This window comes from Leptopilina boulardi, unplaced genomic scaffold (assembly GCF_019393585.1).
Source record: "Leptopilina boulardi isolate dan_hultmark-lab unplaced genomic scaffold, ZJU_Lbou_2.1 LbouV2_371, whole genome shotgun sequence".
Classification (NCBI taxonomy): domain Eukaryota; kingdom Metazoa; phylum Arthropoda; class Insecta; order Hymenoptera; family Figitidae; genus Leptopilina; species Leptopilina boulardi.
In genome coordinates, this window is record NW_026137942.1 from 3,190,994 (window position 1) to 3,216,629 (window position 25,636).

Here is a 25,636-nt window from a genome sequence, read left to right on the forward strand (position 1 = left end):
TTCAAAAATCTGAATTGTAAATCTTTAAAAATTCAAATACTTTTAAAAAATGTTATTTAAAATTATTTAATAATTTCCAATTCTGTAAAATTTAATTATTTTCTGAAATTTAACAAAATGTTTTGAAATTTATTTATTTTTAAAAATTTCAACTTTAGCTATTCGAAAGTTTAATTATTTTTAATATAATTTTAATATTTTTTTAAAAAATTCAATTATTTTAAAAAGTTACAAATAAAAACTCTAAAATGTTAACAGAATTTTTTTTTAATTTGTCTAATTTAATTAAAATTTAAAATATTTACGTCTTCGATTCTGAAATATGCGAAATAAATTTTCTTGATAATATTCCTATAGAATTATTCTTATTATGGAATTAATAATATGGATTTAATATCTAATAAAGTTAATATTATTTAAAGTAAAGTACTTATTAACTAATTAAATTTAATTAAAATAAAAAATCGACTTTTTCCGCTTTTTTTAAATATAAACCGACTAAAACAACATTTTTTTCACCTTAAAGTTGATCCGAGGTCTGTAAGTTAGAGAAGTCAGTGAAAAATAATTTTTATTAGCGAAATTTGAGAAATTAAATTTTCGCCTCTAGAAGGGATCAGAGGTTATCACTTAATTTTTCACTTATTAATTTGCGGATGTAATATTTAAAAAGTAATCAAATTTACAATATTTAAAATAGAAATTTTAGAAAATAATTGAATTTTATTTCATTTTAAATTGAAAACTTGGTAAATAATTAAATTTTAAATTGAAAATTTTGGATAATTATTGGATTTTTAATTGATTTTGAATTAAAATTTCGGGTAATAATTGAATTTTAGTTTATTTTGAATTGAAATTTTTAAAAAATAATGCAATTTTATTGTGATATATTTTTTTTAAATTATAAACAATTGTTAAATTTCAAAAAATTTTAATTGAAAAATAATTTTGATATAATTGAATTTGTGATGTATTTCATTAAAATTATTAAAAATAATGAATTTAGTGAAGAATCATTTTAGTTCAAAATTTGTTAAATAATTGAATTGAAGAAGATCTGAAGAAGATCTACATTTTATACTAAAAAAATGTATTTTATTTACATTTTTTTTCAAATGTAAAAAAAAAATGTCGCATTTTATTAAAATAAGTCGATAAAAGTCGTATTTTATAAAAAGTCGGAAAAAGTCGTATAATCCGAGGCCTGTAAACATATAATTTTCATTATTATCATTTAATATGTAATAATATTCTAATAAATTAAATTATTATTGATAATATTAATCTTTAATTTCTTTATAACAAACAATTAAATACTCAATTTGGCGCGTTTAATTTTGCTAGTAATTAATAATTTGATGAAACAATATAATTTAAACGAAACAAATAATTAATTATTATTTATTACAGCCTGCAAAATCTACCTATAAACGTAAAAGACATACAATGTGCAGCACGTTCTCTGAAGAAAGTGATGAGGACGACGAAAATAGGAATGAATTAAAGGAAAAAGTAAAGAAACAAACCAAGAAATCTAAAAAAGAAAACAAGAAACTTAATGAATGGGCGAAAGGAATTAACAAAACTTTTGAAGAAATTGATAATTTCGACTTAATTGTTGAATAAAAATGAAGCTTCAGCTAGCTTTATATTTTGTGCAAATTTGAAGGAACTTTTTCGATTTTTATATTCACAATGAAGTTCTCCACATTAACAGAGATTCATTTCTATAATAAATCTTGCTTCTGTACATATTTGCACAGAATTATAATTATTTATATAGTTTTATTACTGTTTAAAAGATCTTGATGAAGAGTAAGTTTTTAAATATGTGTTATGTTAATTATTTAAAAAAAGAAAGGTAGAAAAATTAATGCTTTTAATTAATGTTCATTAGTTAAAAGCATTAATTTGACAAATTAATATTACTAATTATTATGAATGATGTAAGTTTATTATAGATAGAAATTATTAAGTCGATAAATATCTCCTAAATGATAAAATCAAAATTGCTTAAGTTTAAGCTTTTTATAATAAATAATTTATATTACACTTTAAAAGCTTTTGTAAATTATATAATTGCTGAACGAAGTGATTTAAGTCTGAAAGATATTGCAATGTTTTGAAAATAATGTTTTAAAGGTATACAGATGCTTGTGTTTACAACTTTAAATACGCAATTTTAATTGGTAAAATATTCGTAAAATTACTGTGTTTTAATTGTATGTCAACAACAATAATTTAAGAAAAAAAATACATTTGGAAATAAGTATTACAATTTGAAGGAAGAATTATTAGAGGAATATATTATTTGTGCTTGTAAAGAAATGTATATTTTTCATTACCTTTTTCAAATAAATAAATAATTTCAAATCAAATTTGACCTATTTACTACTTTCCGTAAAAACTAACTGGGCTAGCCTAATCCAGTAACTTTGATCGACTGTACTTTAGACTCAAATTGATCAATGAAAACAATTTTTTTTTAAATCGATCGAAAATTTTCTAAGAAATGGGATGGTTTTAGCAGATTTGTGATATTTTTTTAATTACTAATGTTACAGTGGAAAATATACACGGTGTTCCAAAAATTAAAAAAAAAAATTCTAAAACAATTAATCGGATCTTAATAAAATTTTAATATGTTATTGTTTAAAACATACTTTTTCGAAGTGTTACATATAAAAAAATTTTGAATTTGAACCCAAAAAAAGTCAAAAAATTTTTTTGTATCGTTTTTACTCAAACGGGACCGATTTTTGAGTTTCTTTTTTTAAAAAAAAGTAAAATATCCCTTATAATTTCAACTTTATTTTAAGACCAAGAAAACTATGGAGACTTTAATAGTTTTCGAGATATTGCATTTTTTGTAAAGGCGCGCACCAATTTTTTTACTTTTTTTGGTTGAAAACTTTTTGTTATATAATATTAAATTAAACTACATATGGAAGAGTGGGGAGTCGTGGTCCACCTTAATTTTTCTATTATGGCAATTAAGACAAATTTCAACTATTGGCATATTCTTTTCTCGTTAAGAACTAATTTTTTAAGTGGTACCCGTCATTTTTGGAAGCTTTTTTCGTGTCTTTACAGATAGTGAGTTAAAATTTTGTTATAAAAGTTTTTTTTGTCTTTTTATGTTTAGGTCATTTTCACTAATATTTTCAAAGTGATCACAATGTTTAATGAATAAAAATTAGCTGTCATTAATAATTATGAATAATAAGAATGTTTTATGCAATTTAAATATTGTTCTTTAGTGAAATGATACTTTTTACATCTGTATTCACTGTAAATGAAATTAATTACCTAGTTTAATTCAATTATTTTTAAAATAATTTAATTTTATCTAAATTATCTAAAATTAATCTTTTATTATCTTATCAATTACTTTATTTCATGTAAGTTATCTTACTTTTTCACATTTCATAATTTAAATAAAGAATATTCTAAAAATTATATTTTTTTCTTCAATTTTCAACAGTGGAGCACAAACTCCCCACTGTTTTTGAAAAGTCATAAAACCAGTATTTTCGAAAAACAAGCAAAATTTCTATTTCCGTTTTGAATTTTAATTAATCGATCATGCCAAAAAGTTTTGTTTGTACGTGTACTAAAAGTTCTATATAATAGAATAGTTAAAAAAAATTTATTTAATACTTTTGATTGAAAAATAAAACCTGGAGCACCCCAGGTGAAACGATTCTACGGAAATCACTCCACGGAAATTCCATACGGAATTCCGCAAAAATTTTGAAAGTATTCCTTTCGTAATTTTGCGAATTTTTTTGGAAGAATTCCATACAGAATTTCACAAAATTTTCAATAAAATTCCACAACTTTATTTTTTGCTGATTTTTTTGTGATTTTAAAATAACTGCTGCTACTATAACGAAAACTAGTCGACGATGATGTTCCTGGTGGATATAATATAGAATTTAAATTAATATCTAGTCGAACTTATTTGAGAGGTCAATAAAACGTTTTCCAAAAGAAATTTACTATTTTTCAGTCAACTAACTAACGGTAGTTGAATTTCTCGACTAATTTTTTTCAGTGTATCCACCAGCAGTTATTTTAAAATTACAAAAAAATCAGTAAAAAATACACTGAATAAAAAAACTAGTAGATTTGACTACTTTTTAACTACCCTGCATAGTTCAATAGGTCCTTAACTGAATTTAAAAAGTTGTATGGACTATTAAGAAGTAGTTAAAAGAACTAAGAATTTAGTTGGGTCAAGGAGATTTTGTAATTGTTCTAATTTTTAAAGTTGATTTAACTACTTTTGTTAAGTACAATTAACTACTAATTCTTAACTCCATAAAAAATAATTAAATTGACTACACGCACATAGTTAAAATAATCAAAAAAGTAGTTACTTTTACTACTTTCAAGTCAGTTAACTAAAGGTAGTTGAGGATTTCGGCTAAATTTTTTTCAGTGTACAGTTGTGAAATTCAAACAAAAATTTTTTGCAATTCTGTATAGAGATTATGTGTGTCATTCTTATAAAAAATTCGCAAAATTACAAAAGAACTTCTTTCAAAAATTTTGCGGAAATTATTGCGGAATTCCGTATATAATTTTTACGGAATTTCTGTGGAGTAGTTTCCGTAGAATCGTTTCACCTGGGCACAACTCCCCACTCACCCCTATATTTAGCTATATTGTCTGTAATTTTTATCAAAATCCATTTGACAGTTTCGAAAATATAGTTTTCAAAAAATAATGCACTCATTTTAAAAATGTCGTAGCGGGCACAATTTTGAAAAATTCTTTGGAGGTTTAAACTATCTTACCTAAGACTATTAATTCCCCCAGTTTCAGAGAAATCGAAAGACCCTTTGCAAATCGCGATATTTCTGACGGAGTCTTACCCAAATATTAATTTAACAAAAAAGTCGAATATGGGTTAAAAAGCTCTGTTTCTCAGCTTCAAAAATTAAAAAAAATTGAAATCTGCGTTGAAGAAATAGAGAAGTTACAATAGTTTTTATACATAAACATATGTAAACATGGTTTTCAAGCTCTAAAATGAAAATTTGGGGGTGTTTAGGAAATTTTAAATATACAATTCTTCTTAGTTTTTTATGACCTACAACCTCCATATTAAAATTTTTTTTTGTAGCACCGTATTATTGTTGAGAGTAGTTCAATAAGTAGAATCGTAGAGCTATGAAAGTTTTAAAAGTGGATTTACTTTCTGGGATTGGAATGATCACGCAGGTAATCTGAATCAGCGTAAAATGGAAATGATATTCCTTGTGCCATTTTTCTCGACAATTATACTGAAAAGTGGTACTAAAGAAGTTTTTCTTAAACAGGAGAAGTCAGCTCGAGGTCACAAAGCCGTCTGCCTTTTCGAATTTATCCACAGATGTTAACGTTAAAGAGACGAATGTGGGTGAATGTCGAGTCTTTTTTTCAACACATATATATGTAGTATGTAGCAACTAAAGTGTTTTAGACATTGTTTTAAAAATTTCTCAAATTTTCCAAATTTAAACTTTTTAATTTTTGCTTCTTTTCCTTTTTTTTTACTTTCAAATAGCAATGTGTTAATTTTAATTAATTCGTTTTCAATTATTTAATTAGAGAATTTAAGGTTCTGTGATTTCACATGTAAATTTTCTCCACAGGTTTTCTAAAAAAATATTTCATAGATTGAGCTAAAATTTTGTGGAGAGCTCAAAATTAGTATAAAGAATCCCGCTGTTATGTGTCAGATTATTTGCAATTTATCAAAAAATTTATTCTTAAAAAATTACATATTTGAGGAAAATTTACACAGTAAAAACAAAGTCTTAAACCGTTTACACCTTAAATTAAGCCCATATATTTTGCATAAGTCTGTCCTTTTTTAATTGGTCTGACTCCGTTTACACCTTAAATTCAGCCTCAAAAATATGCTGAAATCAAGATTTCTTTTTTAGTGTGTAATATGTCAAACATACGATTTTAGTCATTGCCACAAACGTGCAATTTTTTAAATTTAAGAATAAATTTTTTTGACAAAATATTAATAAAAAATCCCGCGATTATTTCCACAAATATATCTATTAATGATAGAACGTCCAAGCGCCCGCCCTGCCGGAAGGCTTTTTTGGATGGCCCTATATATATGAGGGTGGTAAAAAGGGAACTCAAAATTTTTTTCTGTCATCCTTTCTTATTAAAGTAGGCGTAAAAATGAAAAAACCCAACCAAAAATTTTAGTATTATACCAGAGTTGACTACTGGCGCAGTACTGGTTTAGTATTGGCTGCCGAGGCTGGGCAGTCTGTACTGAACCAGTACTGGTATTTTCATTGTATCCGTACTGGTGCAGTACCACCCTCCCAGTACTGGCAAACCCGTACTGAGCCGATATTGAGCCAGTACTGGCTCAAATAGGTTTTCTTTTTGATTAATACTAGTTTACAAAAAAAGTTCTAGAGTGAACCCGATGAATCTTTTTGTTTAAATATTTTGTTCATTAAAATTTTTTCAACTTGATTTTATTTTTCAAAATTAAAATGCACTTTATTTTTCTTTTCTGTGTGTAAAATTATTTAAAGAAAAAGTTTCCTGAGACTAAGTCTAAAACATTTTGCAATATTTTCTTTTTATTTTCAGATATGAAATAAACCAAAAAAAAATTTAAACGATTAAACTAAAAATAAATAAATTTGTTTATAAAAAATTAATATTCTTTAAAATAAAATTTATAATATAAATTTAATTTAAAGAATTAAATACAATCGCAAGTAAAATTGCACAAATGTTATATTATCAATAATATAAAATATATAATTAACCTTTCTTAATAGAAATTATAAAAAATAGTTAAACCTACAAACTTATATATTTCAATGGTCAATAAAATTATTGTAATTTGTTTCTGGATGTTATTCTTCAGTTTATTTTCCAAAAGTGAATTATAAACAAAAATTTAATGTTAATTTAAAAATAATTTAGATCATTTTTTTAATAATTACCTAATTTCAGGAATTTAGTATTCATTATTTATGAAATCATTATATTTGTGATGAGTTAATTCGTAAACTAATTTTGTTTCAGTTAAAGCTTTCTTTTCGTATACAATAAATTACAAAACTGCCAGTACTCGGCCAGTACTGAACCAGTAGTGGTTACCAATACTGGTGCCAACTCTGGTAGCCAATACTGGTAAAATGTTATCATCCCAAAGTTACGCCAACTCTGGCGCCAATACTGGGTGCCAGTACTGCGCCAGTATTTGTCAGTACTGCGCCAGTACTGCGCCATTAGTAAATTTTTGATTGGGAATTCATGCGTTAGACTTTAAAACAAAATTATATTAAACCATGTTTCGAAGTCTTCAAACTTTGCATGTTTGCTACAAGCCAAAAAAACAGTTTTTCGTAAATTCACTGTAAAATCTACAAAAACCAATATTTTTCGGTCTAACTACTCTCATTTTCTTCTGAAGCCTTCAAAGAATAAAATGTGATAGTTTATTTTTAAAAAAATTCAGTTTAAATATTTTTTTGGATTCGTCAAAATAACCCTATAAAAACATCCTATTTCTTTGAATTCCCTAGCCTAGGGATTTTAATTTACAAACTTTATGTTTACATGCGCTAAAAGCTTGTGTTTTTACCTTTTCAACGATATATTTTACTTTTGTATTATCTAAATCCATGTTAATTTTATAAAGCGATTTCTGAGGGACTCACGTGAGTCTTTTTCATCCTGCCGGAAGGCTGTTGGACGTTCCATCATTAAAATATATATACTTCATCAATAGATTCCTTTTTTAAGATAGAATATTTTCTGCAAAAAAAGAATTATAAAATTCATAACATTAAAATTTTCTCTAAATACCCTAAATACATAATTAATTAATTAACATTTAAATAATTAAAATAATATTATTAATTGTACTTTCTGAAATAAAAAATATCAATTTTCAAGAAAAAAAATTATTTGTTTTAGGATAAAAATTTTCTATCACATCGTTTCTACAGAATTTTTTAAAAATGATTCGATTTCAATGTAATATGGCCTATTTTCTTCAAAAAAATGATTCTCTACAACATCACCGTGGGGATTTTCAAACAAGCAAACCGTTTAGAAAATATTAATATTTGTTTAAAAAAATCTAAATTTTTATTTTAAACAAATAGTCATATTTTCCAAATGACTTGCTTGTTTGAAAATCCCCACAGTGAAGCTATAGAGAATCATTTTCTGAAGAAAATAAGCCATATTTCATTGAAATTGAATCATTTTTAAAAAATTCTGTATTAAGCGCGATGTGACAAAAAATTTTTATCCTATGCAAATTGTATGAACAAATAAATTTTTTAAGATTTCAATTTTTTTCTTGAGAATTGATATTTCTTCTTTTAGAAAGTACAATAATTATGCATACGATACATATATATTTTTTTTTAGAATTATTTAATGTATTTTTTTTTATGAGTAGTAAACGGACAGAAAAGAAAAATGCCCTTTCGTACAGTAAGTACACGGAGAAAAAAAGTTAACCATATTAGCTAAAATTTAGCTATTTTAGCTAACCCTATTTGTTATTATATGGACAGCAATTTTCGTTAGCTAATACAGCTAAAAATTAGCTACTACAGCTAAAATAGTTTGCTGTAACAGCTAAAAATTAGCTATCCATATAATAGCAAACTCATTTTTCTCCGTGTATAGAAAAATAAAAAAAACAGAATTTTATGAGGTATTTACTGTATACTTTAAACGTGTTCAAACACGCACGAATCGACTGAAATCGACTTTTGCGGGATAAGGTCGGTCGGAGGGCTCGGCCGCTCGGCTTTGCTCGGACTCGAAGGTATTTCCCATTACATATATTATGAGTCATCACTTTGGTTATGCACACAGCGGCGCAGTCTCGAAATTTGTCTCAATGTTTTCTACTGTTTAATAATAATCTGACTTGCACTAAACAAGCCTCTATTTTGCATCACTTAAAGAAAACTTGTAAAGTTTCTTCTCAAGCTTGCGTATTATATTTTCGTCGTTCAGAAATTCGCTAATTATCAATCGAGAGTCGTGTTTGTGTGTGATTTTCGTGCCGCAATTTCATTTTTGACATACGGCTTTATACTGTAGTCTATTCATTTAATAACCAGTGGAATAAATAGTAGAAAAAAAATTTCATCTCAACAAAGTTGTAAAAAGCAGTAAAGCTTTATCATGAAACTGGAAGTGTCAGATATTCTGTACGACAGCTCAAGTGTTTCCAGTGATAGTGGAACGTCACAAAGCTCTCGAGTCAGCCATGACTTTCTGTCCGCTATCGTTAACTCAGTCCCATCAAATAATGTGAGTATACATTGCAAATTTCTTTACTTTTTTCAATAACAATGTCACAATTTTTTTATTCTTTATTTCATTTTCTTTTTCTTTATTTCGTTGCTCCTTGGCAGTAAGAGCATAAAAGTCAAAATTCTAAATGTTTTTTTTTTTTTTATAAGTCAGTAATTTATTGTAAAATTAAACATCAGTATACACAGTGGTCGGAAATAAAAAATGATTTGCCAAAAATATTTTTTTTAATTAAATCAAATATTTTATTAATAAATAATGTTTCTGTTATAGTTTTAAAAAATATCTTTCTTATTTTGAGTCTGAAAAAAAAATAAAAAATGTTAAAAATAATTGTAAAAATATAAAAGGGATTGAACATAATATTACCATTAAATTCACGAGGATATAAAGAAACGTAAAATTTTCAAAACGTAAACATATCTGCATTTTTTAAAATAAACGCATTTTTAAAGTATTATTGTATTTTGTTTTAAATAATTTCACTTTATTCAAATAGGTAGGATAAAAAAATGTAGGAGTCATTTTTGCTTGAGATTTTAAATTCACAAAGACCTTACCTTAGCCTCAATTCAACTTGAAAATTAAGGACCGCATGAATATGTCCTAAAAATCATGAGTTAGAATTTTCATTTTATGGAATTTCATTTATCATAATTACTTTTGAGCCGAATTTTTATTTGTTCAAATTAGTATTCTGCAGAATTTTCATCAAACCGATTTTCTATATTACAGAATTTTTATATATAATCGAAAATTTTATTCACAGAATTTTCATTTAACATAATAGGAATTTTAAAGAATTTTTATTCAGTAGAATCTCATTGCATAGAATTTTCATTTTATTCTTTCAGATGAATTTTCATTTGATATAATTTCCATATAACCGATTTTTCATATTCTACAGAATTTTTACTTAACCAAAAAATCATTTAACAGAATTTCTAATTGATAGAATATTATCATTTGTCCGTAATTACAAATGGGCCGAACAAAAAATCGACAGAAAGATTTCGGCATGATTTTTAAAATCAACCAATCACAATTTTATGGATAATTTTTGATTGGTTGATTTTAAAAATCGCGCCGAAATCTTTCTTTCGATTGTTTGTTTGGACATTTGTAATTTCGGACAAATGATAATTCTATCAATTAGAATTTTGGTTAAGTAAAAATTCTGCAGTATGAAAAATCGGTTATATGGAAATTATATATATATGAAATAATGATTCGAAGAAATGAAAATTCATCTGAAAGAATAAAATGAAAATTCTATGCAATGAAATTCTACCCAATAAAAATTCTTTAAAATGCCAATTATGTTAAATGAAAATTCGAGCAAATTTTTGGTTATATAAAAATTCTGTAATATAGAAAATTGTTTTGATGAAAATTCTGCAAAATACTACTTCGAACAAATAAAAATTCGGCTCAAAAATAATTATGACAAATGAAATTCCATAAAATGAAAATTCTAACTAATAATTTTTAGAACATATTCATGCGTCCCAAAATTAATATAAATGAAATCGAGCTTTTTGCAATAGTTAGAAAAATTGACTTTTAGCAAATAATTAATTTTTTCTGAACACTGTGCAGTATCTTATAATTTTGACTGCCATATTGGATCCGCCATTTTGAATGTTGAAACTCTGACATCTGATTAATAATCAACGACCCCGAAAACCCCCCGATATACCAGGTTTTATAAAATTTTGAATAATTTTTAAAAGATATCTTGTCACATTTTTCATTTAGAGGTTGTTTTCACCCCTAAAAACCACAAACGATTTAATCTAGCAAAACCGGCCAGACACGGGTATTCTTTTTTTTTGGTCCTAGTTTCCGAAAATGTTTGATTTTTTGTGCGTCAAAAAGCATGGTGGACGGTGATATATTAAATATTCCCATAAAAATTAGTTCAAGTAAGAAAAATTGATAAAATTAATTTTAATACTCGTCTAAAAGTAATAACTCTTTGTTTCTAAAAACAAATATTTAAAAATTTTAATTGAAATATTACAAAATTAACTTTCTTTTAAAGCGTTGATTTTACCGGAATCTTGTGTTTAAAATATAAACATTAAATTGTACATCTGTCATTGGAGTCACGAAATGAAAATCATTGTTTGCTGATAGTTCGCGTTTTTCTATCTTGAGACGTTTTTTTTTTTTTTTTTTTTTGTCACGAACTCCGACTGATTGTGTTTTATCCACACTTTGTGAAAGAAGCACGTGCAACCATGTGCGATACAAGGGGACAAAGAAACAAGAAAAAGGAGTTTTATAATGACTCATATAGAACTTTGCAGCTGAACGCGCTTAACTCTAAAGCAATAAGAGAACAATTTTTCCAAACTCAATTTTCAAAATATATAAAAGTTCCGTTTTTTTTTCCTCTTGGATATAAGGATTCTTAAACTGAAAAATTATAAGGAATATGTATATATATATTTATGTACAACAGTTATATTAATAGCCTTTATAATTCCTGTTTTTTATTAACTTGATTCGCACATGAATGACCGAATGAGTATAATATATTTTTCTTTATAAAAAACACTTAAATGTTTTTTTGGCATTTCATCTAATGAATTTAAAATAAAAAGAGACGCCTGGAAGTGACTAATGCAGAACGAAGATTTGCCAAGAGCATGACTCATCTTTGCATCAAATCATAGAAAAAGTTTGAAGCTTAATCTCATTTTGAGGCTACAGATTTCCGTGTCATTCAAAAGTTGTTTAACCTTTTGTTGGGCATTTTTATTTACTTTAGTTTTCTGGTTTTCAATAAGATTTAAGAAAATTACATTTTCTCATTCCTAACGAATTTTTTAACCTACTTTTTGCAATTTTTTCTATATTCCCACTTGGAAAGATTCCCCGGAAAGTGCCACCTGGAGGTTCCATCAGAATTCCGCCGGAACTTCCAACGTAATTCCGTCGGAGTTCCAAAGAATTTCCAATGGGATTCCGACGGAATTCCGATTAATTTTTTTTTCAAAATTTTAGAGTCCTAATTCCGTCGGAATCCCATCGGAAGTTTTTTGGAATTCCGACGGAATTACGTTGGAAGTTCCGGCGGAATTCTGTTAGAACCTCCAGGGGGCACTTTCCAGGGAATCTTTCCAAGTGGGCTTTGACAATTCTGCTAATGTTTTTATAGTATTATTTAATTACTATAATTAATTGATAATAAAATGTTTAATAATACCTACACGGAGAAAAATGGAAAAACGAATAAAGTAACTTTTACTACTTAAAAAGTAAAACCGGAACTGTCCGCAGTTTCTGCGCATTTCTCTCAATTTTTACTACAGAAATTACATTTATAGTAAAATATATTATTTCTGGAATAATTTTTACTATTTCAGAAGTAAATTTTACTATTTCTGAAGTAAAAATTGACAGAAATGCACAGAAACTGTGGACAGTTCCGGTTTTCTTTTTATAGTAGTAAAAGTTTATTCATTTTTCTCCGGGTGTATAAAATTTCTATCAAAAACTGTTTAACTAAAAAAATTAAAAATTTTTATCTTCCTTTTTAATGAAAAAACATTTCTCTGTTAGATATTAAAATTTGACTTTAAAAGAAAAAAAAGTAGAAAAATATTGAAAATTTCTAAAATGCATTAAAAATTTATAAACTATAAAGAAAGTCATTTGGAAGTGAGTTTGCATTTTTGTTGAAAGCCATTAATTATGAATCCACTTCAATAGAGTACCTACTAAATCAAGTGAAATATTTCATTATAGGAAAATATTTTCTATTTATAACGCTATATGGGAAAAGATTTGAATTTTCGAATTTCCCATATAGGTATATTGCCATCCCTGATAATTTAATTTTCTTAATTTGGAATCAGTGATGTATGTATACATATATGACGTCAGTACGCTACACAGCCTAAAGAATCTACTGCAATTAAATGTTTTAAGTGGCCCTGAGGAAAAAGGAGTATGTAAGAATTAAAATTCGCATAACTATTCAAGTCCTGCGTGAATTAATAAAAAATAAATGTAGTGAACTAGAATTTATACTTTCGTCGCATACGACCAATAAAAGAATGAATTTCAGGGAATAATTAATTCTTAATTCGAGGAATTTTACACAGTTTGTGGTTTGGTGGTAGCAATCATGTGCAAGTACAAGCAGTCAAGTTGCATTGAATGCGTTGATTGGTCAAGCAGTATCGTGCGAATCGGCTATCAAGATGGCGATGACGTCATTCGGAACTCTAGAGAAAGTAGTGGGGACTTATTGTTGAGCTCTCTGTAGTTTCCCACTACCTCGTCACGTTAGTCAGTAATGAGCTCAGTGTTCAGTTAATACTTTAACGTCGTCAGTATAACAGCTAGTTAATCCTTTCCACTCTTTTTTTTTTTTTTTCAAAAGTAGTTTTAGTGAACCTTAATCGTCTGAATATTTCTCTCTCAGTTATCGACTCTAGCCAATAAAATTCTATAAACGCAAATCAATAATCAACAAGTGGAAAGTGAATTTATCGACTATCGATAAAATCCTTCGCCAATCTATACAACTTAAGTGAACTGAACCTTGACCTGTTATAATTAACAGGTATTTTTTATTCTTTTTTTTTTGTTTTGTTTTACTAACAAGTGAATAACGCCAAATTGACGAAAAAACAATTATGCAACGTGTGCCTAACGTGGGATTTTACGAAAACGTCATCGAGGAGCACAACTATACAATGTTTACAATGTATCCCCCTGGGGGTAATTCGAACGATTCTTGGCAATTAACGAAGGAGGAAAAAAATATGGTAATGGACAGTCAAAAATTCTTTTTTAAAAAAATATCATATAACACGGCATTCCCCTTTATTAAACAAACAATTTAACAATAACTAACCAAGTGTCAAATTCTCACAAATAAATTTTACTACAATGTCAATCCAAACATTTTTTTTATAAAAGACAAAATAATTTACTTTAAAATGAGCCTAAGTACATTGAAAAGCGTTTATTATTTTAAAAGTAATTCAAATCTTTAGGAAACATTGAAAAGGACAATTTTTTTAAAAAATCCCTAAATAAAATATTGGCAAAATCTTTTAGATCTTATTCTTCACATATATATCATTTAAAAAGGGAAAAAAATTGTAGTTTATACATTTTATCTTTTAAGATATTTTTTCATACATAAAAAAATGGTCGCAAATTTCTGACAGCACTGCAGAAAAAAAAGTATGTATCTTAAAATACATTGTAGTCATTTCTCTAACCATCTAACATCTTAAAAATTAATGCATTTTAAGATGTTCTTGATAAATTTTTTGGAATCATTTTAAAAGTGACTATACCAATGTGTTTTGTATAAATGCAGGTCTCGGGTTATATGACTTTTTCTGACTTTTCTTCAAAAATACGACTTTTTTCGACTTATTTGAATAAGATGCGATTTTTTCGACTTTTTTTTACATTTTTTTTTACAAAATTTTTTAACAAAATACGTCATGTATTTTTTCACGCTGAATCCGAATCCGAAGTCAGAATAATCAGATTGGCTTTTATTTTTGAGATAAACTCAAAAAACTGCTCAGAAAGAAAAATAAAATCAAAAAGTTAAAAAAATTTTGAAAGTCACTGCGATAGTGTAATTCCATGTATTTTTTGTCGCTGAATCCGAATCCAAAGTCAGAATTGTTAGATTCGCTCAAATTTTTGAGATAATTGCAAAAAAACACAAGTAACAAAAAACTCAAAATACTCAAAATCAGTTTTTTGGAATTATCTTCAAAATTTGAGCCAATCTGTCAATTCTGACTTCGAATTCGGATTCAGCGTGAAAAAATACATGAAAATGCACTATCGTAGTGTTTCGGCAAAAAAAATTATCTGTGCCCCTAATTCAGAATTTTTATCAGTTTTTGGCGATTTTAGCTCAAAGAAATTTTTTTTGCCGAAACACTACGATAGTGCATTTTCATGTATTTTTTCACGCTGAATCCGAATTCGAAGTCAGAATTGACAGATTGGCTCAAATTTTGAAGATAATTCCAAAAAACTGATTTTTAGTATTTTGAGTTTTTTGTTACTTGTGTTTTTTTGCAATTATCTCAAAAATTTGAGCGAATCTAACAATTCTGACTTTGGATTCGGATTCAGCGACAAAAAATACATGGAATTACACTATCGCAGTGACATTCAAAATTTTTTTAACTTTTTGATTTTATTTTTCTTTTTGAGCAGTTTTTTGAGTTTATCTCAAAAATAAAAGCCAATCTGATTATTCTGACTTCGGATTCGGATTCAGCGTGAAAAAATACATGAAAATAGACTAGTGTAGTGTCTCGGCCAAACCACATTTTACTTTTTGTGTGCCTGTGTTATTTTTCAATTGCAAATTTTATAAAATTCAACAATTGTTCACAATTTTAAAAAAAATCAAGTAAAATTACCAAAAATTTCAATTTAAAACCTATTAAAATTTAATTATTTTTAAAATTTTTTGAAATTTATTAATTTAAATTACAACATTTTTCAATTAAAAGAATTTTAAAGTTCAATTTTTGTCTTTAATTTTTAATCAAATTCTTCAGCAATAGAAATCACCAAAAAAAATTTCAATTAAAAATCACTTGAATTCAATTATTTTGACAAATTTCAATTTAAAACCTTCTAAAATTTAATAATTTTAAATGATTTTTGTAATATTCTTCGAAAATTCAATTATTGTGTGAAAGCATTTTTCAATTAAAAAATTTTTTAATTCAATTTTTGTCTGTAATTTCTATAATAAATTTTTCATCAACAGAAAACGCGAAAAATTTCAATTTAAAATCACTTAAAGTTCAATTAATTTCAAAAATTTGAATTGTAAATTTTTGAATCAAAAACTCTAAAATTGAATTGTCAGAATTTTTTTTTTTATAAATTTGTCCTCCTTAATTAAAATTTTAAAAATTTAAATTTTCGAAATAAATGTTTTTGATAATATTTCTATACACGGAGAAAAATGAAAAAATGAATAAAGTAACTTTTACTACTTTAAAAGTAAAACTTGACGGTCCGCAGTTTCTGCGCATTTTTGGCAATTTTTACTCCAGAAATAGTAAAATTTACTATTTCAGGAGTAAATTTTACTATTTTTGGAGTAAAAATTCCCAGAAACTGCGAACCATTCAGGTTTTACTTTTAAAGTAGTAAAAGTTACTTTATTATTCTTATTAAGGAAATAATAAAATGGATTTAATATCTAATAACATTAATTATTATTTAAAGTAAAATACTTATTAACTAATTAAATTTAATTAAAATGAGCTGCCGGATCAAAGAAGGGCACATAATTAATGTAATTCAAATGAGTTATGTCCCCTTCTTTGATTCGGCAGCTCAAATAAAAAAATTGCCTTTTTCGACTTTTTTTTTAACGCAATGAATAAAACTACTTTTTTTGCGCCTTAAAGTCGATCCGAGGCCTGTAAATGACTACTTTTGGCAGTGCAGTAGTGTTTAAATTGTCTTTTTCTACTTTTATATATGAAGTAATAGTAAATAAAATCAGTCCTAAACATTGTTTTAATTATTTTTTCGACTTGCTTATTATTGTATGTCTGTTCGTTAATAATAATATATATAAATGTTAATGATTCATATACAAAGAATGTCCTGCATATCACAATTTTATCGCCTCGTATTCAAGATAACAAACCTAAAGAAAACGGCAAAAATTCTCTCCCTGTTGAATTTTTTTTTTCAATAAACAAATCGTTAACGAAATATTAAAAACTTATTGCATAGCGCGAATAATTTGTTTCCTCGAAATATACCTTTGGAGAATTAACAGTACATAATTCATAATAAAGTGGAGGGATAAAAAATTATGTAAAAAATGAGACGCATAAATAATGCATAAAATTAGTTATTATTATTATTATTTATCAGAATTTCCAATTTTTTATACTACAGAATTTTTACTTAGCCGAAAATTCATTTAACAGAATTTCTATACTTGATCGAATTTTCATTTGTTCGAATTAACTTCGTTCAGAAACGTTTGAATGCGTATATTTTACATTTAACCAATCAGAAATTATCCAGATTATTTAATAATTATAGAATCTGCAACGAAATCTTTCTACCGAATGTTTATTCGAACAAATAAAAGTTCTGTCGAATAAAAATTTGATTTGATTGAAATTTTGTTAAATGAATTTTTGGTTAAGTAAAAATTCTGTAATATGAAAAATTGGTTATGTAGAAATTCTGTAAAATAATAATTCGAACGAACGAATATTCTTTTAAAAGAAAATTCTGTCTAATGAAATTCTGCTGATGAATAAAAATCCGTTTAAATGACTATTCAGTCAAATGAAAATTCTAAAAAATAGAAATTCTGTGTAACATATAGAAAATCGATTTAATGGACATTCTGTAAAAATTTCGTCTAAAAGAAAATTCTATTCAATGAAATTCTATGAAATAAAAATTGTAACAAATTTCCACTGAAAAAATTATATTTAAAATTTTTAGAATATCTTCTTGGCGCCTATTTAAAAATATTTCCCATGCATTTTATTCTTAAAGTTAGAATATAATATTCTTAATATAAGAAACATTTATTAAATGAAGAATTTTTTCTTCAGTCTGTAGAATATTTCTTAATTTAAGAATTGTTTTCTACAGAAATATTCTACAGACTGAAGAAAAAATTCTTCATTTAAGAAATGTTTCTTATATTAAGAATATTATATTCTAACTTTAAGAATAAAATGCATGGGAAATATTTTTAAATAGGCGCCAAGAAGATATTCTTAAATTTAGAATATAATTTTTTCAGTGCTGCTTTTAGGCATTATTCATGCGTCTGTAAAAAATTTTCCAAGAGAACTTGAACGTCTTTTTCCGACGTTAATATCCATAAACTCTCTAATGTAAGGATCTCACCTTTTGGCTTGTGACCCACTCTTATTTGCTGCTGCTGCTGCTGCTTCCAATCAACCCTATAACTGCAACTTAAACCCTGTAATTGGTGAGTTAACAAGCGTTAACTCTAAGCTTCCTGTCAGATTTAAGAATCTTCTTTCATCATTTCATTTCATGGGGGTTGCGACCTTCTCTCATTTTCTAAAATACATACTCTACTCGTTAGGGTCATTTATATAATCTCGTGAGAATAATATATATATATCCAAGTTTTACATCTACATTTTTAATAAATTATTTACCATTTTAAGAGCATTAAGAAAAATAATTGTTACATTGATTTAGTTATTTCTTGAAAATTGAGAAAAAAATATAATTTCACTGATGCAACAATTTGGAATTGTTATTGTTAAGGAGAACTTAAGAAAATTCGTTGCGGTAAAAATTGAAATGATTAACAAATTTTTGACTTGTTACATCATTCTCAGCAATATTTGCGTCAACGTTCTATTGTCTATACGGTGCGATAATACCTAATTTTCTTATCAATTTTTGTTAAAAATACTCGATGACGTTATATATATATTATTTTCAAAGAAATATAAAAGTTGAGAAACACTTGTAATTTTCAAGAATATTTTCTTTTAAAAAATTAAAATTAGAATAGATTGCAAATTTACTTTTATTTTAGAAATTATTGCATATACTTTTATTCTGCACATTGGAAAACAATCACGCTGTAGTGTATTTCCTATATGGAGAGAAATACGTAGAAATAATGCTGCTGATATTATCAGACTTTTTTTATATAGGTTAATTTGTTCATCCAGTCAAGAATATCGAAAATGTTTTCCTAAAGAAAATGAGAAATATTTTTCTTTGTCGCAGGTGTGCGTGCTATTATTTCTCATGTTTGTAACAAGAAGCCTTATAGAGACCTGCAGGTGCTCACTCTTAGAAAGCGAAAAAACGAATGACAAATCTGTAGTTTGTTTAAAAAATTATTCAAGCACAAATTAAAAATTTATGAAGTTGGATTCACAGTAAAGTGTTGGGTATTAATAATAACAAAAATTGATTACAAATAAGAAGCAATGCTTTAATCTGTGAAAGATTAAAATAATCTATCTAAAGATTAAAAATGCAAACTTTCAAAAATTTGGACTAAGAAACGTTAATATTTACCAAATTCAAAAACGAATTTAATCCAAAAAATTTATTATTGTCATCTCTTTTATAGTATACATGAATTTAATCCGCAAAATACTTAAATATCTCATAGTTTACTGTGTAGCGGATGAAAAATAACACTGTACTTATATTGATTAGACTTGCCTGAATTTTTGTGGTGTCGAATTAAAAATTATCTAATTTACATTTAGTAGAATTTTAAAAAAGTAAATTTTATAATGAGCCCAATTTTTATATCGAAAAATTTCTATTTAACAAAATTCTGATTTTGTAGAATTATTTAACTGAACTTTGATAAAGCAGATTTTCTAATACATTAAATTTTCAAATAACACAATTTCCTACTTAACAAAATTTATATCTAGAAAAATTTTCATAAAAAAGAATTTTTATTTTTTTATTTAATTTCCAATTAAAAGAGTTTCTATATATAAAAAATTCTTATTTAACAAAACTATTATTCAATAAAATTTCTATTTGATTGAATTTTTATTTAATGGAATTATCATTTAACAGATATTTTACTTAACTAAATTTTTAAGACAGAGATTTTCTATTTCACCGATACTTCATTTGACAGAAGTCGAATTTCAATTTGATCGAACTTTCACATATCCAATCATACACTCGGCAGAAACATTTCAAGGGGAGTTTTAAAATCAACCAATCACAATTATCTTGATAATTTTTGATTGGTTGATTTTAAAACTTCCGCTGGAATATTTCTGCCAAGTGTATGATCTGATAGGTATATGAAAATTCGATGAAATGGAAATTCGACGTCTTGACAATTATATATCTAATGAAAATTCGGATAAGTAAAACTACTGTCAAATGTCAAGTATCGGTGAAATAGAAATTCTTGATCTTAAATATTTAGCTTAGTAGAATTTCTGTTAAATGATAATACTATTAAATAAAAATTATATTGCATAGAAATTTTATGATTAAAACTTTTGTTAAATAAAAATTTTGTTATATAAAAATTCTTTTAATTGGAAATTCTGTTATAAAAATACTTTTAAGTGAATATTCGGATAAATAGAAATTCGACAAAAGAACAATTCTGATAAATAAAAATTTTTTTTTTATGTAAATTTTTCTAGATATAAATTTTGTTAAATAGAAATTGTATTATTTGAAAATTCGATATATTAGAAAATCTGCTTTATCAAAATTCAGTTAAATATAAATTCTACAAAATCAGAATTTTGTTAAATAAAAATTTTTTGATATTAAAATTGGGCTCATTATAAAATTTACTTTTTTAAAATTCTACTAAATGTAAATTCGATAATTTTTAATTCGACATCACAAAAATTACGGCAAGTGATTCGAATTTTTTAAATGACAAAATTTCCAATTCATCGAATCTTCATTTATCCAAATTTTAATTAACAAAATTCTTAAAATACCGAATTTCCATTTGTTCGAAATTTGAAAAATTTATATTCTTATGGTAACCCTGAAAAATAACTCGCAAATAGAAATATGAATCGATCATTTTTGGTTGTGTGCAAAATACTGATCCCAATTTGTATATATGAGATGAATTGTATAGATTAAATTAAAAAAAGAAAAGTGTACCTCTCATTTCTTTTTATTTCTCATAATTCTCTCTCACGTGCATCACTATAAAAAGAGTACTAGTGCATGAGTACGTAAATTTTCATTCATAAATCGACCTGTAATTTACAGAAGAATGAGTCACCATGAGCAATGTGATGAATAACGTCATGAAAATAAAGCAACGCCCAGTCTTATCATTAGTCAACATGTATTTTATGTTTAAATTTACTTACAATATTTTTTCTTCCTAAAAAATATTGTTAAATTTCAACATTATAAAATATTTAAATCTAATTAGGAAAAAAAAATTAGGCTTTGGGTAGTCCTTAAAAATTAAATTTTCGAATTTTAAAAGAAAAATTAGTAACTCTTGAAATAGTATTTTTTACTATTTCCGGAACAAACGTTGACAGAAATTCTCGACAGTTTAGGATTTACTTTGAAAGTAGTAAAAGTTACATTATTTCCTTCCCATTTTTCTCAGTGTAGATGTAGATACGTGAAACGTCACGTTATGTTACGTTACATTAACACTTCCTGTCTCAGCGGTGGCGATATCCTTTTACAATATATAGAAAAGATTTATATGAACAGCCTTTTATAAATAAAGAGAATAAGTGAATTAAAATGAAAATTCCTTTACTTATATCCAATAAGGCGATATGTTAAATAATGAACTTTGCTTTTTTAATTTCGATTAAGGAAATACTTAAATAAATACTACTTCTTTATTAAGTATGTGCGTCTACTTTCTGCCATCGACAGGAGGAATACTGCATACTTTCAGACTTAAAAGGAGGTCGGTTACTTTTTAAAAGACTCGCTGACGTCAATACACTTTCCCTCGGGAAAAACCAACTTTCAATTATTTTCCCAATTCTTATTTGAAAAAAAATTAACAAATTTCAAAATCAAGTGTACATACATGTTATAGATGTTGAAATTGTTGTATATACTTGAATTTTCAAGTTAATGTGTACAATAAATTTGCCGAAGTTGAAAAGTGCGTCGGAAATACCATACACATTGCGTCAGCAGTGAAGAATTCATGGACCCAACACAACGGTCCATGAATTTATAAGACGTGTGTGAGATGAGGTGGGCTCTCTTTCCTTAAAGCTCCGACTGTCCTTTTCCTATGCAGTTATTATTATTTCATAATTATTATTTTTATTACTCGACCGTGCGAATTATATTCAATTTGATTTATTAGTTTAAATAAAATATTTTGGATTATCAAAAAGTGTTTACTTTTTTTTTTTAAATATACATTTGAATTATAGAAAGCTTCTTTATTGGCAGAAAATCGTATAAAAAATTACACAGGCACACAAAAAAAAAATCATGTTTAGAGCTCGAGGTCAAACCGTTATTTCTTATGTTTTTAGGGTCGCTGAAACCAAATCTGCAGTCTATTTAACCCCATCACGTCAGGTTGTTGACATAGCATAAAAAAACATTTAAAAAATCAAATTTTTAAATTTTTTAGATGTTATGTCAAAAGCCTGACTTGATGGGGTTAAATAGACTTCAGTTTCGGCTTCAGCGATCACAAAAAAATAAAGTAGTCACGATAAGACTTGTAAATCCAAATTAAAATGATTTCTGTTAAGTAAAAATTAAATAATCTTAAATTTTTTATAAAATTGATTCTTGAAAATAGTTTGGACCAAGTTTGGAGCTTCGAGTTCTATCTCTCAACTATAATTGTAATCTTGATCATTGTTGAGCCCACATCGTCACTTCTCACCTCGATATTACATATATTATGTACAAAATGCCTCATAATAGATTATTCGATGATATATTTTAACAGGGAAATTTTTGAAATACAGGATAATAGTAGTTTATTGATGCGGGGACATTTTTATTTCTTCAAACATGATTTGCAGTAATTCGTACATGGTACAGCACGACTCGGGAGTTTTAAACGTTTTTATAAACACGCCTCCCGGACATTGCTGCCAGTTGTGAAGGTCGTCACGCAACTGGACTGGACTTCACCTAGAAATTGTCGCAAGTTCTGCTATACTGAGAATCTCCCACTTATACATGATAATGACGTCACTCATTCGAAGCTATACTTCCTGAAATCAATACGCATACTTGTAAAATGTTTCAGTTCAAAAATTGTGCAATGGAATGTGGGCGCAATTTCAACTTTTCTGAAATATCTCATTGATTCTGGAATACCCCTCTTTATCGGTGTAATGCCAGAGTCTGACTCATATTGTTACTTGACAACCATTTCCTAGAAAACGTTTGTCAATGCGCGGAACAATAATGCAAGTTTCGGTAAATATTTATTTTATACGAGTGCAATTTATTATTTGTACTATCTATAATAATCTTGAAAATTTCTTCAAGTTTTCTGAAAACAATGAAATCTGAGCGATGCATTGAATGCAGATTATACTGCTTTGTTGCCATTGAAACACTAGAAGCTTTACTTTATACTTAAACAAAGCCTTTGTGTTTGTCCTTTGTTAAACTGTTCGCAATATCTTGGCACGACCTTATATTTCTTCGCAGTCGCAAATTTATAAAATACATAACTGTTTTTCCTGATATCTACCTGCAGCTTTGATTTAGGCCTCCAGGGAAGCTGATTTATAAAAATTTTTTCTGAAAAAGTTAGAAAAATTTTTTTTTCCTCTTGGAACAATATTAAATTTGTAAATAATGTTCAATCACAACAGTCGTAATACGACAACAGTTATTAATATTCTGATATTTCGTAATTTTTTTTTTTTTAATAATCATTTATAAAACTGGACAAAAAAATAGGAAAAGTTTTCTCTCGAACTAAATTTACAGATATTAATATCTTATGAGTTCATTCTATACTATATATGGTGCGATTAGAAAAACATTAACACATTTAAATAATTTAATAGTATGTTATTAAACAATAGACTAAAATTATTACCTCGCGCACTAATTTCTCAAAATGGGGCGCATGAATATCCCATAAAAATATCATTAGCTATAGAATTTTCATTTCTATGAATTTCATTTGATAGAATTTCTTTTTAGACGAATTTTCATTTTTAAAATTAGCACTTAAGTTACTTTCTTTGTAAACGAAATTTTATTTAACATAATTTTTATTTTACCAATTTTTTTTTTATTCAACTTTAAATTTAAAAGAATTATAATTTAACCCAATTTCAATTTATCAAAATTCTCATTCAACAGAATTTTAGTAATTCGAATTGTTTAATATTAGGATTTTTAATTTATTGAACGTACATTTGTTGGAATTTTTATTTCAACGAATTGTTATTTGATAGAATTCTTAAATCAGCGAATTTTCATTTGACAGAAATTGTAAATTGCCGAACAAACAAGCGTCAGGAAGATATATTGGGACAATTTTTGAAATAGACCATTCAGAAATTATTAAGAAAATTGTGATTGGTCTATTTTCAAAAATTGCGCCGAAATCTTTCTCACTTTTGTTTGTTCGGACATTTGTAATTTCTGTCAAATGAAAATTCGCTGTTTTAGGAATTCTATCAAATAACAATTTGTGTAAATAAAAATTCGGACTCCTGAAGATTCGATAAATTAAAAATTCTGACATTAAACAATTCGAATCACTAAAATTCTGTTGATTGAGAATTTTGATAAATTAAAATTGGTTTAAATTATAATTCTTTTAAATTTTAAGTTGAATAAAAAAAAAGATTGGTAAAATAAAAATTATGTTAAATAAAAATTTGGTATATATTTAAAAATGTTGTTAAATAAAATTTCGTTTACAAAGAAAGTAACTCAAATGCTAATTTGAAAAATGAAAATTCGTCTAAAAATAAATTCTGTTAAATGAAAGTCATACAAATGAAAATTCTATAGCTAATGATTTTTATGGGATATTCATGCGCCCTCTCAAAAGTTTTATTTCCTTTTAAGTTACCATAACAATTGCTTTAGTCACTTGACGTCAAAATAGCGACATTATTAGTTAGAATTTTTGATCCGAATTTTTTATTTGTTCAAATTAGTATTTTGCAGAATTATCGTCAAACCGATTTTCTATATTACAGAATTTTCATATGAACAAAAATTCAATTCACAAAATTTTTATTTGTTCGAATTTTCATTTAACATAATAGGAATTTTGAAGAATTTTTATTGGGTAGAATTTCATTGCATAGAATTTTTGTTTTATTCTTTCAGATCAATTTTCATTTGTTTGAATTATTATTTCATATAATTTCCATATAACCGATTTTTCACACTACAGAATTTTTACTTAACCAAAAGAACATTTAACAGAATTTCTAATTGATAGAATTTTCATTTGTCCGAAATTGCAAATAGCCAAACAAACAATCGACAGAAAGATTTTGGCGCGATTTTTAAAATCCACCAATGACGATTTTCTTGCGATAACTTTTAATTGGTTGATTTTAAAAATCGCGCCAAAATCTTTCTGTCGATTGTTTGTTTGGCTATTTGCAATTTCGGACAAATGAAAATTCTATCAATTAGAAATTCTGTTAAATGTTCTTTTGGTTAAGTAAAAATTCTGTAGTGTGAAAAATCGGTTATATGGAAATTATATCAAATAATAATTCGAACAAATGAAAATTGATCTGAAAGAATAAAATAATAATTCTATGCAATGAAATTCTACCCAATAAAAATTCTTTAA

The 25,636-nt window shown here is 26.3% G+C and overlaps 2 protein-coding genes across 4 annotated transcripts in view; both read left to right on the forward strand.

Moving 5' to 3' along the window:
- LOC127287558 (titin-like) overlaps positions 1-2,381 on the forward strand; it is a 39,861-nt gene extending 37,480 nt beyond the window's left edge. For both annotated transcript variants that reach the window (XM_051314552.1, XM_051314550.1), the window contains one exon: positions 1,414-2,381. In XM_051314552.1, coding sequence (XP_051170509.1) covers positions 1,414-1,629 — 216 coding nt within the window. In that variant the 3' untranslated portion in view covers positions 1,630-2,381. The remainder of the gene's footprint in view (positions 1-1,413) is intronic.
- A 6,503-nt stretch (positions 2,382-8,884) lies between these two features.
- The window catches only part of LOC127287564 (transcription factor kayak), a 41,370-nt gene continuing 24,618 nt past the window's right edge, over positions 8,885-25,636 (forward strand). The window contains exon 1 of one of the 2 annotated variants that reach the window (XM_051314562.1): positions 8,885-9,324. In XM_051314562.1, coding sequence (XP_051170519.1) covers positions 9,196-9,324 — 129 coding nt within the window. In that variant the 5' untranslated portion in view covers positions 8,885-9,195. Of the gene's footprint in view, positions 9,325-13,642; positions 14,112-25,636 lie in introns of those variants that run through there. The other variant, XM_051314561.1, reaches the window with a different exon arrangement.